The 14,328-nt window shown below is 42.3% G+C and overlaps 1 protein-coding gene across 1 annotated transcript; it reads left to right on the top strand.

Moving 5' to 3' along the window:
• The first annotated feature begins 297 nt into the window (after positions 1 to 297).
• ST8SIA3 (ST8 alpha-N-acetyl-neuraminide alpha-2,8-sialyltransferase 3) lies at positions 298 to 13,259 on the top strand. Its single transcript, XM_008578957.1, has 4 exons — positions 298 to 842; positions 2,177 to 2,299; positions 4,702 to 5,259; positions 8,243 to 13,259. The coding sequence occupies exons 1-4, from the start codon at positions 664 to 666 to the stop codon at positions 8,523 to 8,525; spliced, it is 1,143 nt and encodes a 380-aa protein (XP_008577179.1). The 5' UTR covers positions 298 to 663; the 3' UTR covers positions 8,526 to 13,259.
• The last annotated feature ends 1,069 nt before the right edge of the window (positions 13,260 to 14,328 follow it).

Genomic DNA, 14,328 nt, shown 5'->3' with positions numbered 1-14,328 from the left:
GCAAATCCGGTTACTTAGCTCCCTATTCCGTGATATTATAAAGTAAGGAATGGTCCATTAAACTAAGTTTGGACGTGTGACTCCCCACAGCCACCTCCCCGCCGGCATCCTCGACCGGGGAGGCTGTCGGCGTGGGCTGCAGCCCTCCAGCCTGATGTCCCCTCCCTCCGCCACCTCCCCGTCTTCCCTCCCTCTCCCGCACCCCCTCCCCCGCTTATTTGGGAGATTAGAGTTCATTAATTAAATCCTGTGCTTAGATCGAACTGTAACATTATTCCAATCACATTTATCTTGCAGGCGGCGGCGGAGATGGCAGCCTCGCTGGAAACGCGCGGGGGAGCCTGAGCCGGCGGCCGCGGACGCACCGCGCTGCGCGCTCCATCTCCGCGCCGCCGCGCAGACCCTCCATCTTCCTGCTCAGCGCCCCGGCCCCGCTCGCCCCTGCCTGGGGGGGTCCCGCTGCCCTCCGGGGCTCCTGCCCGGCCCTCCGCGGCTTGCCTGCCCGGGCCCCCCTCCCCCGCCACACACGCTCACACGCGCGCGCGAGCACACACACACACAGACACACACACACAGACACGCACACACACTGACACGCCAGCGAGCTGCTGGCCGCTCAATGGACCGATTTCCCCGGGTTCCCTGATCCCAGCCCAGCCCGGGATGAGAAATTGCAAAATGGCCCGGGTCGCCAGTGTGCTGGGGCTGGTCATGCTCAGCGTCGCCCTGCTGATTTTATCGCTCATCAGCTACGTGTCCCTGAAAAAGGAGAACATCTTCACCACTCCCAAGTACGCCAGCCCAGGGGCGCCCCGAATGTACATGTTCCACGCGGGATTCCGGTGAGTGCGGCCTCTATTTGAGCGCCCTGGGGTACCTGGTTGATGGTATGTTGGGGGCGGGGGTTGATGGGGGGGCGTTTTGGCTTCTCCGAGACACTTTGAGCAAGATAACTGCGTGGTCTTTCCACTCCTCTCTCTGATTCTCCCTACCCCCTCCCCTTTATTTTTTAACCCAAAGCCCCTAAAAGCCGTTGTGCTAATCGATGCGATATCATTTCTCGTATTCTTCCTCGGCACCCCTCCCCCCATTCTTGAGATGGGGGGAGGGTTTAAGGAGGGTGAGGGAGGACGGAGAGGCAGTGTGTGTGTTTGGGAGGGGCGTTGAGCGGGGAGATGGACGGGCGTGAGGTGAGCGCCCTCCCCGCGCCCTGTCCGCAGACTCGGCGGACGAGGCTCCGGGCGGTGCGGACGATCCGATGGCGCAGGCGCCGGACTCTCCTCGCGCCCTCCCCCTTCCCCCACTCCACCCCCCATCGAGTGATGCGCGGGTTTAGACTCACGAAGCCCCTGAGGCGTTCTCCCTCGACCCACTCCCCGCTGTCACCCCCTCCCCTTCCGGGATTTCTGCAATTCCCCCGCCCCTGCGGGAAGCGCGCCTCCTAAGGGCCGCCTCCCCTCGCCCAGGTCGAAGTCGCCGCCGCGCGCGGGGCCGGACTGGGAAGGCGCCAGGCGCAGCTCATCGAGAACCCCCGCCCCTACCTGTGACCCCAGGAGCTCTCGCAGCAGGGCCTCGTGACGGGCAGGTGGCAAATACGAACTGTGGTCCAGACCGGCCCGAGGTGCTGAACCTAGAGAAGCCCCATCTAGGCAGGAGAGCGGAGCTGGCGGGCGGCCTCCGGGGGTCCCCAGTCAAGGGATAGGAAGTGAAATCGGACATAGGCTCGGGAAGGAAGAGGTTAAGGCAGGAGTCACCCCCAGCCTTCCCTGGGTCTCCGGTTTCCTCTGCCCTTTCTCCCAAAACCCATTCTCTCGTGCTCGCGGCGGCGCGGCCGCTGTCCGCTGTCCGCGGTGCTGACTCCGCGTCCTCGGCGCGCCCCGGGCTCGGCGGTGCTCCCGGCGCCCGGCCCTGCTCGCCGCGTGACGGCCATTTTATGGTCTCTCCCGTACCCGGAGGGATGGACAATGGAGATGGGTTTCTTTCCCTAGTTTTCTTTCTTTCTCCCGGGTGTATGTGGGTGCAGAGGGTGGGCCAAATGAGAGGGGGCTCTGGGGCGGGCTGGAGCCAGCGCTTGTGCCGGCTGCCCCCCGCCCCCAGCTGGCTGGGACTTTAATGGCTACCTCGGCTTCCCCGAGCTGAGGCCAGCACGTTTGTCTGTACTCATGCTCCTCTCCAGGTCCCAATTTGCGCTGAAGTTTCTAGACCCGTCGTTTGTGCCCATTACGAATTCTCTCACCCAGGAACTCCAAGAGAAACCTTCTAAGTGGACATTTAATCGGACAGCCTTTTTACATCAAAGGTAGGATAGGAAGAAAACATCCAAAGGTGTTTTTGAATTCTGGAGCTCGAAAAACAAAACAAACAAACAAAAACTCCAAAACAACCAAAACTTACCCCCCTCCACCTTCACCATCTTCTTGGCCTGACTGCACAAAGTTATGATCAGTAACCCTCATATGTATGTGGTGCCCTCTCAAAAAGAAACATTGGGAGGAACAATTTGAATGGAGGGATAAAAGATAATTTCCAATATCCTTCCTAACTTGGGCTTGATTGAACACCATGATTTACAGTGAACAAGTCTGGCTAATCCTGCCAAAACCATCTATTTAAAAAAAAAAAAAAGTTTAAATGCAAAAAGACCACCCAATGCATTATGCGTTTTCATTCCCTCACTGAAAAGAAAATTTGAAAAAATAAAATAAAATGGTATTGTTTCATTGAAACACGCAGAAAATAGCGTAATCCATCTTCACCACGTTACTAGTGAAAACTTGACCCAAATATATGTAGATATTTAAGTACGGTTTTGTTTTGGTTTTGCCTGTTTGTTTTCATTAAACCTTCACAGCTTTTAAATTATTGTGAAGTTACCTAAATTCATTCTCATTAGCTGTAGCAGCCTCATTTTATACATGAAGGAGATTTTTGTAATTTTTTAGGTGGGGGGAATAAGGATGAGATTTGTTCAAATTTATTTATTCTTCTCAGTGATTCTGGTCTACTCTTAGCAATCCCAGATAGATCATTACACCTTCCTTCTTGGTGAGATTATTATGCTGCTAAATGGAATGTGAGCCATCTAGTGTATTCATTAGGGGGGCGAATACTTATTTTACTAACCACTCTATTTAGGAAGTTGTGCTTTGGTCGTAGCATTTCTAGTTATTGCTTTCTCTCTTTTTTAATTTTAATCTACTGGCAGAATTAAAACAAATTCAATGCATATCCGTGGTGTCATGAAAATGTTTTTTACCTGAAAAATTGACATACAGTTATATGATTATGATTAAAATTTTTAGACACTTATGTTTAATTAGAAATTTTAATCATGAAAATTGATCAATTCTAAACCCTAGAAGTGCTTTTTAAAAAAATATTTAGGGATTTTTATCCAATATTAATTTTATAGACAACGCAGAAAATTTTCATGGATAGAACATCTTTCCCCAAAACTTATTTCTGGCTCGATAAAAATATTCTTTCCACACTAAGCCATGTGACCCAAATGACTGTTGGAAGACTATTTTCTTCACAAAAGTTCCTTCCTTTTATTCCATTTAGTAGGTAACCTTTAGTTAATTTTTACTAGTTTCATTTTAGTCTTGCTTTACCTTTTTAACAGCTTGTAAGAAAAGCACTGCTAACTTTAGAAGTTTTGGATTGAAGTTTTCAGTTTATATTGTTCTATACTTTAAAGAATGAAAGTTTAAAAATAAAATGAGTTTTTAAAATAAATGAGTTTTTAAAAATAAAATTCCAAGCAAAGTTATGATATGCAAAGCATTTTGTTTTATTCCTGCTATTTTTTAGGCAAAAGACATAAGCGATTCAATGTGATTTCTTAGCATTGGAGAATCTAGTAGCAAAGTAACATGTTACTGGTCTCTCAAATATTTTAAATAGTTGAAACTTTAAGATACGTAATTTTACTTTAAAGCTCAATATGAAAGCAACATGAAATTAGTTCTACGTATCACTCTCACCTTGTTGATGCTCTGAATTGTTAGAATACACGTGTTTTCAAGATTTACAATAGCCTTGTTTTCTAAGGATTAGGTTTCTCCAACTAAATTGTGTTTCTATATAATCAACTAGAAAAATATCCCTGTTTTACTATTCAAAGGACCTTAATGAGATTATCATTTCTATTAAATATTCAACTGCACCCACTGCTATTAGCATCTTTATATTTTAATAATAGTGCTGCATTGACTTATATCTATTTGGCTTTTATTTAGACACCAGTGATATTTGATATTCCTTGAACACTGCAGTCCAATAGCAGACAAGTAGTCCCTAGTTACAAATTCTAAGACACTAATGTTTGTGCATTAATGTGAGCTCTTTGGGGCCTGTGTAAATTTTCTCCCTGTATTTTCTGACATAGTTTGTCCTCTGCCTCACCCCTGATCAAATATACTCTTTACAAACAGCAGGAAACCAAGGAGTGGCAGCTAAAACTGTAAATTGCACTTACAAGCCCCCATGGATTACATTCAGAACTTGACTGAAAGATTAGAATATGTCTGTAGATTCTGAAGCAGTTCACTCTTCAAAGACCACAATTATGAATGTATACTCTTTCTTGGATTCAACGTGCCTAAGATTCTTGTCTGAATAAAATGGCAGCATAAGACGTAAGATGGAAAATCAATTCTTTTGAATGGAATGAATTTAATGAATTTTTTTTTATTTTAGGCAAGAAATTCTTCAGCATGTCGATGTAATAAAAAATTTTTCTTTGACCAAGAATAGTGTTCGGATTGGACAACTGATGCACTATGATTATTCCAGCCATAAATATGTTTTCTCTATTAGCAATAACTTTCGATCCCTGCTTCCAGATGTGTCACCCATTATGAATAAGCATTATAATATTTGTGCTGTGGTTGGAAATAGTGGGATCCTGACAGGGAGCCAGTGTGGACAAGAAATAGATAAATCAGATTTTGTTTTCCGTTGCAATTTTGCCCCTACGGAGGCTTTCCAAAGAGATGTTGGAAGGAAAACCAACCTTACCACCTTCAACCCCAGCATCCTGGAAAAATATTACAACAATCTTTTGACCATTCAGGACCGTAACAACTTTTTCCTCAGTTTAAAAAAGCTTGATGGGGCCATTCTTTGGATTCCTGCATTTTTCTTCCACACTTCAGCAACTGTTACCAGAACATTAGTTGACTTTTTTGTTGAACACAGAGGTCAGTTAAAGGTCCAATTGGCTTGGCCGGGAAACATAATGCAACATGTCAACAGGTGTGTATATTTTATTGCATTTTACTCACACCCCACCAAGCGACAAATCAATATTGTAACCTCTTGGGGGTGGGAGCTATCCAATTAGTTAGTTGTGGTTAGTTTAGTACTTTAGAGCAAACTCTTATCTTTTGTAATGGATGAATGAATCATTCTAGGTAAGAAGTGTAATCTACCCCCAGCTGGGAACCAAGTGCAAAATGGTGGGATGGGTGTTTCATCAGTCTCCCCTCTATTCCTTGCCCCCTCCTTTGGTGGTATGCCTACCGCATAGTCATGGAAATCAACATGAACCAAAAAAATTTTTTAAATGGATAACTATATTCCAATAATGCCTATAGACAAATTAGACAGATCAAATGGTTTTTTAAAGACGATGCAATTACCTTAAAATTTTCCCTTTTATTTGATGTTAGGGTATTTTGCAGATGTCCAAGATTAGCAAGCCACCTAGATAAATCATACATTGTATAATCTGCCTTCATAGTTTGATATTTGAATGCAAAAACATGAAAAAAGATTTTGTGAGCTTGTTATAATCCCTTGTGATGTGATAGAGAGATTGACCAGAGATGCAATATTTTCATTTAGTCTGGTGATTTTCAACTCTGGCTATACATTAGAATCACTTGGCAACCTTTAAGAAATACCATTGCCTGGGATCTACCCAAAGAGATTCTAGTAAAACTTTTCTGGTGCAGAGAGAGGTGGGGACCAGGTCCTGGATATGTTTTAATAACTCCCCAGATGATTCTAATGTGCAGTCAGAATGAGAGCTGCTAATCCAGGGCACTTTATAAAGCAAGATTAATTGTAGGATTTTTTTTTCCTTTAAATCATCTGAGCAAATTATCTCAGCTCTAATTTCCCCTATGTGTCCAAACACAGCCCCAGATATTATTACAAGTTAGAATGGGTTCTGGGAGACCTGGTAAACAGGGAGTTCTAAAGATTTTTATCCCATAATAGATTATTCCATCCTGTAGTCTCCTAAAGTCTTCCAAATTTAAGATCTGTTTAGTTGACCTATCACAGAAGGAGGAATATAAACTAATAACCTGGTATGTATCTAAAAGGCAGGGTGATGCCATAATTTATAGTCCAAACTGAAACTTTCTCTTTGAAAGGGGCACCATTAATACCTATAACAGGGATAACAGACATGATCTGCGACCGTCCACATTTCCTAGGGTGGTCATCTTTTTAACAGGCAATGTAGCTCAACTCCTAATTTAAAGATGAATCAACTGAGGTATGAGGAGCAGGAGTTATCCACCCAAAATGGGCTAAAACTGAATTAGAATTCAGGTTTCCTGCCAACCTGTTCCATAGTCTTTTAACCTCATCATTTTGCTCCTACCAAAAGTTGAATGTAAGTTCAACTCTACCAAAAGGATTGTCAGAGTCACTCTGACTCCTTAATTAAAAGTATTAAAACCAAGACTGAACTTTTAAATTTCATCTGGAAGGATAAAGGTCTGTCTTTGAAGCTTTCAAGTAATGAAGAAGGAACTTCATGTGCTTAGATACTTCCAGAAACTGGCCTGTGTGGCCTTCCTGCCACCAAAGGCCTGTGAAATTAAACATAATGCTCCACAGCCACGCAGGCTTGAACTAAATACATGGATTCATTTAAAGTAAGAGGAAATACAGTCCATAGACACCTGATTCATAACCAGTTTAACTCTTCCTGCACAGCCAATGACAAATACATATGCACACCACGGAAGTCTCAAATATTTGGCAGTGTGTGTAGGAAGGCTTCAGAATACTATCTAAACATGGAAGGAACAGCACCATGATTTATCCCTTTTAAAAAAAAATTAGAAAGTGTGGGGCCGGCCCGGTGGCGCACTGTGCTAGTGCGCCGCTTGAGAGCGCGGCGGCGCTCCCGCCGAGGGTTCGGATCCCACATACAGACCGATTCCCGCTCACTGGCTGAGTGAGGCGCGGGGGCAACACCGAGGGTTGCGATCCCGTTGCCGGTCCCGGTCCGGTACGGGGGCAACACTGAGGGTTGCGATTCGTTGCCGGACACGGAAAAAAGACAAAAAAAAAAAAAAAGAAAGTGTGTAAATACTCCCCTTAGGTCCTGGCATGCTAAAGCAAATTATCTCAGCTCTGATTTCCCCTATGTAAGTAGCCCTAGTGTCCTAACATAGCCCAGATACTATTACAAGTTAGAGTGGGTTCTGGGAGACCTGGTAAACAGAGAGTTCTAAAGATTTTTATCCCGTAATAGATTATTCCATCCTGTAGTCTCCTAAAGTCTTCCAAATTTAAGATCTATTTAGTTGACCTATCATAGAAGGAGGAATATAAACTAATAAACTGGTATGTATCTAACTGGTATGTATCCCCTACCTTTTAGATACATACCCCTAGCTAGCTAGAATATAAAGGAGCAAGAAATACAATATTTTATAAGAGGCTGGAAAAAAATAAGACCCCATAATCTTTCCAAACAAGGAAGAATGATTTACTTCTAGGTTTAGGAAAGAAAGTGACAGAGAAGGTGCACTTAGATTAAACAACCTCCTCTAATATATACAAGGGCCCTGTATGTAGGAGAAGTATAGTCATCCTTATCAGTGGTCTTCTGTGGTGTCACCATTTAATCAGAACCATCAGTGTTAAGGAAGACCCAGAGGCAGAGCAGGGTTCAAAGGTGGGCAGCCATTGTACACGACCACGTGGGATCCCACACTCAGAAGGCCCTGCACTTGGTTTAATACTCATCTCTCACAGTCTTGAAATTATCAAGAATCTTTGAACAGAGTCCACATTTTTATTTTGCACTGGGTCTCACAAATTATGTAGCCAGTCCTGCCCACAGGTTTTTTGTGTTCTAAAAGATAAATTCAAAGCAAGTACTCTTTAAGTTACATGGGCAAATCCACATCCCAGCTCAGTTATATTGAACCTATCTGATTGACACCTTCAGCACTGGCCTCTGAATCCACGTGTACTTATTGTTCCACAGGTACTGGAAAAACAAACATTTGTCGCCCAAACGGCTGAGTACAGGTATTCTTATGTACACCCTTGCATCAGCAATATGTGAAGAGATCCACTTGTATGGATTTTGGCCTTTTGGATTTGACCCCAACACGAGGGAAGATCTTCCATACCATTACTATGACAAAAAAGGAACCAAATTTACCACCAAGTGGCAGGAGTCCCACCAGCTGCCTGCTGAGTTTCAGCTGCTGTACCGGATGCATGGGGAGGGGCTCACCAAGCTGACTTTGTCACACTGTGCCTAAGAACTCCCAACGGAAAGTGCCAAGTGGCATTTAAAAAGTGCCCCAAATCAAATTGAATAGTCTTTGGAATAGAACCCTAGAGAATGTCTTATGAGGCTTGTCTGCCATTTCTCCCTCTTTTGCACTGCTCTTTTAAGGGTCTTAGCAGATTTAGCAGGACAGATACGTTGAAGCCAGATAATTTAAACTTGATTGATAAAGGGAATGTTGCATTTGGAACTATGCTGCTAATGAAATGGTATGAAGTATTTTCATGTTTGTATTTTAATAATAAACTGCCTCCCATTTTTATGAGGACTAGAGCTATAGTTTCTACAGCTCTGCTCAGATATAGTCCTCATAATCAGAGCCCTCTGGACAATTGGGGCAGGATCTCAATTTTGCTGGTGGGATCAGACTTCAAAATGGAAACATAAAAAACTGGTTTGCATATCTCATATTTCTCTCTCTCTCTATCTATCTCATCTCTATCTCTATCTCTGTCTCTCTTTCTATCTCTTTATCTCTATTATCTCTCTCCCTCTCCCTGCAATCACTCCTTTGCCCCACCACTGTGGAGTTTAATAATTTGCTAGGAATCCTATTGAATTAGCTTTGATTGTATGTGTTGCATCTGTACTTGATGTGCTCAAGGCTCTGGGTAACTTTGTTTCATGACAAACTGAGAAAATCATGAAGGATCCCCTCATATTACTTTGATAAGAAATGCCTCTTATGAAGTCCTCATTAGTCCATATGGCCATGCTACAGCAGTGTGCTCCCTCTGTGGTGTGTGGCACCTAATGCAGTGCCTCCTTCACTGTCACAAAGAAAGTCGGAGTCGTGGGGGGCATTGCATCTCTTGACATGAGTGCAAATATGCTGTTATGGCAAATAATAGCACGGTTGCCACATCTGCAAGGGCATTCCAGCCTAGGTTTAGTGTGTCCCACAATCACAACCCAAGTACTGGGCTGGGCATTTTCTCAGAATATAGAAGCAATGAGTCAGTTTAAGATTCTGGGAGACAGAAAGGGAAAGGAAGAAGAATGTTTAGAAGTTGTTATGGAGTCCTATATACCCCTAAAGTGTTGTAACTATGTTGCCCATTCACAGCCTTTGAGAACCAGCAGGATTAGGGTGGAGGAGAAGCTTCGAGAGGTGAGGTCATTTTCAGGATCGTGTTCACCACCATCCATCCACAACTGTTTGTTCTCTTCAGGACAATTGTAGACACTAGATATTCCCTCTTTCTGATGAAATCAGATCTTTACACGTACAGATTAAACATTTCAAAGGGAAAAGCCATTGTGCACTGGCAAGATTTGGCACTAAATAGCCCTTGGAATTTGAGATTATGTAGCCCTGCCACGAAGGAATTAGTTGGCCGTTCTCATTCTCTTTTTCATTATTTCAGCCTCAGGAGTAGAAATCACATCACTCCCATTCCTGGCTTTTTACTGAGCAGCACTTTATTCTTCCAGTTCAGCCCAAAGTCTGGCCAAGTTGATGTTAAATTTTAATAAGACTTTCTTTCTTCTTTCCAAATGCCAGTCAAGCACATTTGTTATACACTTGAAGGGTAGCTCGTTCTTTTCCAGAAATCTCATCTAGATTGCTTACAGTGTTACAAATACTATTAAAAATCATTGCTGTAGTTCAGTAATCAGGTCACTGCCCCTCTTTGAGAAGGGCCTAAAATTAAACCAAATACAATAAGGAAAGACACAGTTCTTATGCTCATGTTTTGCCTGGTCCTAAAGCTGTCTTATTCTTTTCAGAAAACTAACTAATTAGAGCAGCTTACATAGATCCAGATATGAACTAGTGAAAGAAAAACCATTCAGGTTCAAACATGTAACCAAGTGTGATACGTCTTACAACGTCATGTGAATGACAATCCTCCAAATGGGAAAAAATAGGAATAGATGTTTTGAGATGGGAAACACTAAAACAGCTCTATACTTGAAACAATTATAAGGGGAAATAAGAAAAATATTTCTAAATTCAATGGTATAATTCGATGGGCGTCAAAACCATTCTGTTTGTTCCCTGTCATTTTAACGAGGGCAGTGCTATCGTTCTCACGCTGTGTTCCATTAGGATCACTGCAAGATTGATAACTGACAATCTTGTATTTAGTATTTAGTGGGCTGTTCCTAAGCACTTAGTTCATTTGGTTACAGCTAAGTGATATTAATGCCGATATTACATGGGCCCAAATTCTGACTCTGGAGTTTTAATCCCTATGTGCCCATTAGTTTTCACTAAATATAAATACATAGATACTTTGAACAGGCAAGTTAAAAGAGCAAAAGACCAGAATACCTAAAACCAGTTAACTGTTCCATGGTAGACTATTTAAATTTGATCTCATCATAATGCCAAAGTTTTTTGTTTTCTAAATTCAGAGGGATTTTTAAAATCTCAGTGCACTCCTGGCTTCATCTTAATTTTAGAGTAGGAGGACTTTCTCATCCCTTACCATCATTTCATCTATTATTTTAACAAAAATTCAAAACAATGAAATGGACTTATCTCCAGAACTAGAAGGGCCTAAAGATCAGGCTCAGCCCTATTTCTAGGCAGGATTTCCTGGAGATAATCCCCAAAGACCACTCTTTCCTTTGTAAGAAAAGCAGCTTCTAGCTGATCACATAAAAATCTCTCTTTGTTTTTAACAACTGTTTCAAAGATTAACCTATATATCCACTTTCACAACCAAAAGAGTTGATGGGTCCCATGTGTCCTCTTTAGAAAGGCAACATTATAAGCAACCAGAATGTGCTGGCTCTCCTACAGCTCCCAGGCTTGGATAATCAAGGGCAGTGAACTGGGCAGACTGGGCCAATGGGTTCTCCCTCCTGGTTCAGCTACAGATACATATCCCTGGCTTTGGAATTGACCTCATTTGTTGGTTCTAGACTGAGTACATCCTTTTGTCAGAACCTTTCTTTGTTTTTAGGATACTCACAGCAGAGTCCACCTTTAGCTATGAGAGTAAAATTCACCACAAAGCCCCCAAGGCTGTCTGTACATGACACCAACACAAATGACCAATTAAGTCACAGAGGGGGGAAACAAAACCACAAACATGGATGGCAATCTGACGTTAGAACCTCAGTACTCATCGGTGATTCTGTGTGTCATGTGCAGACATGTAGATCCAGGGGAGATTGGGTTAAAAGGGGGTATCAAGAATTTCTCCTGCACCCAAAAAAATCTTTCCCATATTTGATAATTAAAACATCTGTGGTTCCTCCACCTTTGTGTCGGTGTCTTAAGTGTCCTTGACTATTGTAAAAGTGCTGTGTGTTGAGTAGTGTTGTGTGCCTAGCAGTGCTGACTGTGACTGCTGTGCCATCTTTCTGTGACCTTGATGTGAGGCACATGACCATGGGGCTACCAGCAAGGATGTGCAAAGGTAGAGTCCCCTCCCCATCCCCCTAGTGCCCAGGCCCACCAGTTGTCCACAAATGTGAATGCCAAGACAAACCTAATTTGGAGGGGAAGCTGGGGAACGGAAGAAAATTTCTTCTGACTTTAGGCTAGGCACTAATTATTAGACATTCTTAGATAACAAAGTGATGTTGACCTCAGGCCAAAGGAATCAAGGGCAACATTGCGGAATGCTAGGACACTGGAAATGGAAGAGGCTTTGAGCTTCTCCAGTCCTAATTCTTGACTTTACGAATGAGGAAGTGGAGAAGCAGAGAAGCTAAGTGATTTCCCTAAGATCACATGGATAACTAGTGGAGAAATTATGACTCCTTATCTAGTACTTTTTGGCTTTAGCTGCATCACATGAAAATAGACTCAAAGGGAAAGTGATTTTGATCTGGAATCCACAGGGCACATAAAATAAGTTAGAAAAGCTGTAAAGGAGGAAAAAGGATTCTCACCCTCCAAAAAATTATTTCTCAATGTAAAACAACAAAGGAGATTCTTACCTCGGTATAAAACAGCCCCCTGGTAATCACTTCTATTCTCCACTGAAATGCCTGGGAAATCACGGTTTGGTAAATCACAATTCTGTTACTGATGGTTCATAGCTGACAGCTGGAATCTTAACCAATGATCTATTCAGCTTAAAATCTTGTTTTATGTAATATATATGAATAATTTAGCAGTTGAAACCTGAAAATGGTTATGTATTTCTCCGTATGTATAATTTTCAGCAGGGCTCCCTTGAGTTAAGAAATTCCTTCCATATGATAAGTCACTTCAACTTTGAATTATTGCATTTAGTTCAATATGCTAAAAAGATGTACAAATAGTAATGAATAACTTTGGTGGGTTTTCATGTGCAAAATAACAGACTGAGCAATATTCTGTATAATTCTGGATCCTCAAATTTTCTTTCCCATAATTGTTTGAATGCACTAGGCAAAAGTTTCTGTTTAAGCCTCTAGTTCTCCCTGAATGTGTAGAACCGTCCTTTTGCTTACAGAGAGTTGGAGCTGTGGGTAAGCGGCCGAAGAGCCCAGGTGGGACATCACAGGTGCTGGGATTTAGGGCACCTTGGCCAACCGATTGACCTGTCTGGACTCTGTGGCCCAAACAAGCAAAGCCACAGATGAGTTGATACCAAGGACCAAAGCCACTAATTATGCCTTGCTCACACTGATTGCTTTGCTACATAGATACAATATTTGAATGTCATTATTGTATTATGCAGTATTTCTGAAAATTTATTTTTATTGTGATGACTTATTACTGAAGACATATGTGTTTGAATAGATGTTTTTACCCTCAGTGAAGCTCATTCTTTTGTTGTTGATTAGAGTGGAATCACGGTAGAGAGCTCGTTGCAGAATAACTGATTCCAGTTTAAGATTACAGTAGGGTTCTGGGGCTAGGACATGGGTTATGCTGCTGTTCCACCAGCAAACATAGCTATGTGAAATGAGGAACTCTTCAAAATACAATCCTTGCTCCTCACTCCAGAGCTTTGACTTACAATGTCCTGGGATAAGTCCAACTTACGAAGATTCCCAACTGATTCTGATATGGCCAGCATTTGGAAACCAGTTATATATATAGCACAGTCATAGATACCATTTTGGCCAAAGTAGCTGAAAGCTTTTCACTTCTTGTGCAATTAGTATCAGGTGTTTCTTGAAGTTATCATTATACATGGCAATGTAGACACAGTTAGTGATTCAACCATTCAACTGCTTTGGCTAAATTGACCTAGTCCCTAATTTGCAAGTGAAGAATAACTTGTCAATTTAGCCAGAATGAATGCAATCCTGAAGAAAAAGTGGGGAGCACAGCTTTAATCTACTTTATCCCAAGACCAGCTCTTTATATTTCACTCTTTATAATTCAAACTGAGAGGCATATCTTAGGTCATTAATCTTTATAAATGGATAGATTGAGAAACAGGAAGTTAAATGATTCATTCAGATTCAATTTAGAAATCACAGCCAGAGCCTAAAATATTCCTCAAGGGGTCTGATTTCTCAGCCTCTAGGTAATGCCCAAAATGAAACCAATCGAAAAAGGAAATTCAAGGCATTAAAATTCTAAGACAAATCCAGTAGAAGAGAAGTGGTCAGTTATTACTAGCTGCCATGTACTGGCCTCTGTTGGATAAGGTGCCAACATCCTACTAAAGTTTTGGCCAGGTTTCTTTCTACAGCTGTGCACATGCAAAACCTTTAATCACCAGTTCAAGGCATTAAAATTCTAAGACAAATCCAGTAGAAGAGAAGTGGTCAGTTATTACTAGCTGCCATGTACTGGCCTCTGTTGGATAAGGTGCCAACATCCTACTAAAGTTTTGGCCAGGTTTCTTTCTACAGCTGTGCACATGCAAAAA

This window comes from Galeopterus variegatus, unplaced genomic scaffold, assembly GCF_000696425.1.
Source record: "Galeopterus variegatus unplaced genomic scaffold, G_variegatus-3.0.2 Scaffold1791, whole genome shotgun sequence".
Taxonomy (NCBI): domain Eukaryota; kingdom Metazoa; phylum Chordata; class Mammalia; order Dermoptera; family Cynocephalidae; genus Galeopterus; species Galeopterus variegatus.
The sequence above is the reverse complement of the archived record's forward strand: the minus strand, read 5'-3'. Positions and strand labels throughout refer to the sequence as shown.

Bases quoted from the DNA above. Each gene is read 5' to 3' on its own strand.
- ST8SIA3 (XM_008578957.1), top strand. From the start codon at position 664: ATGAGAAATTGCAAAATGGCCCGGGTCGCCAGTGTGCTGGGGCTGGTC. The intron at 843-2,176 runs GTGAGTGCGGCC...GCTCCTCTCCAG, and splicing joins ATGTTCCACGCGGGATTCCG to GTCCCAATTTGCGCTGAAGT. The intron at 5,260-8,242 runs GTGTGTATATTT...ATTGTTCCACAG, and splicing joins ATAATGCAACATGTCAACAG to GTACTGGAAAAACAAACATT.